The 3124-nt window shown below is 73.3% G+C and overlaps 1 protein-coding gene across 1 annotated transcript; it reads left to right on the top strand.

Annotated features, from left to right (window-relative positions):
* Nucleotides 1-556: 556 nt before the first annotated feature.
* ELFN1 (extracellular leucine rich repeat and fibronectin type III domain containing 1) lies at nucleotides 557-2910 on the top strand. The gene has a single exon (XM_062179868.1). It carries the CDS (start codon nucleotides 557-559, stop codon nucleotides 2903-2905), a length of 2349 nt encoding a protein of 782 aa, XP_062035852.1. The 3' UTR covers nucleotides 2906-2910.
* The last annotated feature ends 214 nt before the right edge of the window (nucleotides 2911-3124 follow it).

Here is a 3124-nt window from a genome sequence, read left to right as displayed (position 1 = left end):
CCGGGCGCCCCCTGCAGGTGGCTCTGCCGCCCCGCAGCCAGGCCCTCCTGGGCGCACAAGGCGAACCCAAGCCGGAGGCGCCCCGCGAGGCCTCAGTGCATCCCGGCCGGGGCACCCCCTTCACGCGCTGGCCGAGGGACCGTGGGCCTCGTCTCTGCCTGCTTCCCCACTCCACCAGACCTGTGCCACGCGTGGCGCGGCCTTTGCGGGTCTTGGTTCTGTGAGGTCGGCCGTGCAGGCGGTGGCCCGTCCGCTCCGCACATGAGACCGAGGTCTGAGCTCAGCCCCCGAGCCCCCATCACACAGTCCTTCCCCAGCCCCCCACCCCCGGGCCTGCGCAAGTGGCCGGCCGCCCATGACCCTCCTCTTCCCTTTTGTCTTGCAGCCGGGACCTTGGAGCTGCGGGCGCCCCCGGGCGCGTGGGGAAAGACGCCGCGGGCGCTGCAGGACGTCGGACCACCAGGGGCGCCCCTCCCTGCTCTCGGGGGGCGTGGCCATGCGGCGCCCCTGAGCGCGCGGGCTCCTCTGCTCCCGGCCCCCTCCCCCGGTGCCCCCGATGGCCGGGCGCGGGTGGGCGGCGCTGTGGGCGTGCGTGGCGGCGGCCGCCCTGCTGCACGGGGGCGGGCTGGCCGGCGCCGACTGCTGGCTGATCGAGGGTGACAAGGGCTTCGTGTGGCTGGCCATCTGCAGCCAGAACCAGCCTCCGTACGAGGCCATCCCGCAGCACATCAACAGCACCATCGTGGACCTGCGGCTGAACGAGAACCGCATCCGCAGCGTGCACTACGCCGCGCTCAGCCGCTTCGGCAACCTCACGTACCTCAACCTCACCAAGAACGAGATCGGCTACATCGAGGACGGCGCCTTCGCCGGCCAGTTCAACCTGCAGGTGCTGCAGCTGGGCTACAACCGGCTGCGCAACCTCACCGAGGGCACGCTGCGCGGGCTGGGCAAGCTGGAGTACCTGTACCTGCAGGCCAACCTCATCGAGGTGGTCACGGCCAGCGCCTTCTGGGAGTGCCCCAACGTGGTCAACGTGGACCTGTCCATGAACCGCATCCAGCAGCTCAGCGGGGCCACCTTCGCCGGCCTGGCGCGCCTCTCGGTGTGCGAGCTCTACAGCAACCCCTTCTTCTGCTCCTGCGAGCTGCTGGCCTTCCTGCGCTGGCTGGCCGCCTTCAGCAACGCCACGCAGGCCTACGACCGCATGCAGTGCGAGTCGCCGCCCGTCTACTCCGGCTACTTCCTCCTGGGCCAGGGCCACCAGGGCCACCGCAGCATCCTGCGCAAGCTGCAGTCCGTGTGCACGGAGGGCGCCCACGCGGCCCAGCCCGCGGGCCCCCGCCCGGCCGCCGCCGCCGCTGGCCGCTCATCGCCGCCGCCGCCGCCGCCCCCGGAGCCCAGCGAGGCGCCCTGCCCCGACGGCGAGTGCTTCTCCGGCGACGGCACCACGCCGCTGGTGGCCCTGCCCACGCTGCCCACGCAGGCGGAGGCCCGGCCGCTGCTCAGGGTGAAGCAGCTCACGGCCAACTCGGCCACGATCCTGGTGCAGCTGCCCAGCCCCTTCCACCGCATGTACACGCTGGAGCTCTTCAACAACAGCAAGGCGTCCACCGTGTCCCGGCTGACCAAGGCGCACGAGGAGATTCGCCTGAGCAACCTGTACGCGCTCACCAACTACACCTACTGCGTGGTGTCCACCAGCTCCGGCCTGCACCACAACCACACCTGCCTCACCATCTGCCTGCCCAAGCCGCCGGGCGCACCGGGGCCCGTGCCCAGCCCCTCCACGGCCACCCACTACATCATGACCATCCTGGGCTGCCTCTTCGGGATGGTGCTGGTGCTGGGCGCCGTGTACTGCTGCCTGCGCCGGCGCCGGCGGCCCGAGGAGCAGCACAAGGCGGCGGCGGCGGCCGCGGCGGCGGGCAGCCTGAAGAAGAGCATCATCGAGCTCAAGTATGGCCCCGAGAGGGAGGCGCCCGGCCTGGCGCCGCTGCCGCAGGGCGCGCTGCTGGGCGCCGAGGCGGTGACGCGCATCCCCTACCTGCCGGCCGCCGCCGGCGACGTGGAGCCCTACAAGCTGGCGGACAGCGGCGAGCCGCCCAAGGCCAGCAAGGGCAGCTACATGGAGGTGCGCACGGCGGAGGCGCCCGAGCGCAGGGACTGCGAGCTGGGCCGGCCGGGCCCCGACGGCCAGGGCTCGGCGGCCGAGATCTCCACCATCACCAAGGAGGTGGACAAGGTCAACCAGATCATCAACAGCTGCATCGATGCGCTCAAGTCCGAGTCCACGGCCTTCCAGGCCAAGCCCGGGGCCGCGGCCGAGCCGCAGCTGCTGCGGCTGTCCGAGCCGCTGGCCGCCAAGCACGCCTTCCTGGCGCCCGCCTACAAGGACGCCTTCTGCCTCGGCGCGCAGCGCAGCCCCCGCGCCTTCCGGGCCGACGCGGCCTCCGAGGGCACGTACCTCGAGAAGAGCTCCCCGGCGGCGGCGGCCGTCCTCACCGTGCCGCCCGCGGCCGACAAGGGCCGGCTGTGCGCCGAGCACCGGCACTCGTACCCGGGCCCGCACGCCGCCGAGCCGCCCGCGCCCGCGCCGCCGCACGAGGGCCTGGGCGCGCGCAAGCCGTCCATCCTGGAGCCGCTGACGCGCGCGCGGCCCCGCGACCTGGCCTACGCGCAGCTGTCGCCGCAGTACCACGCCCTGTCCAGCCCCGAGTTCGCCTGCGCCGCGCCGCACAGCATCTGGGAGCGACTGAGACTGGGCCGGCGCCGCCGCGGGGACCACGAGGAGTTCCTGGCGGCCGGGCACGCGCTGCGCAAGAAGGTGCAGTTCGCCAAGGACGAGGACCTGCACGACATCCTGGACTACTGGAAGGGGGTCTCGGCGCAGCACAAGTCGTGAGGGCGCGCGGGGGGCGGGGGGCAGTGCGCGCGCGGCGGGGGGCGCGGCCAGGCCGGAGCGCGCCCCCCCCACAGTGGGCACACGTCGGGCACAGGGGCGTGTCCAGGCCGGGAGCGCGCGCCCCCACACCTGGCCACGTGCATGCACACATTGGGCGCAGAGAGTGTGGCCACGGCCCAGAGCGGGCACCTCGGTGCGAGCACGCGCGCGCACACACAT

This window comes from Lepus europaeus, chromosome 21 (genome assembly GCF_033115175.1).
Source record: "Lepus europaeus isolate LE1 chromosome 21, mLepTim1.pri, whole genome shotgun sequence".
Taxonomy (NCBI): domain Eukaryota; kingdom Metazoa; phylum Chordata; class Mammalia; order Lagomorpha; family Leporidae; genus Lepus; species Lepus europaeus.
The sequence above is the reverse complement of the archived record's forward strand: the minus strand, read 5'-3'. Positions and strand labels throughout refer to the sequence as shown.

Coding starts and splice junctions, on each gene's coding strand:
- ELFN1 (XM_062179868.1), top strand. CDS start 557: ATGGCCGGGCGCGGGTGGGCGGCGCTGTGGGCGTGCGTGGCGGCGGCC.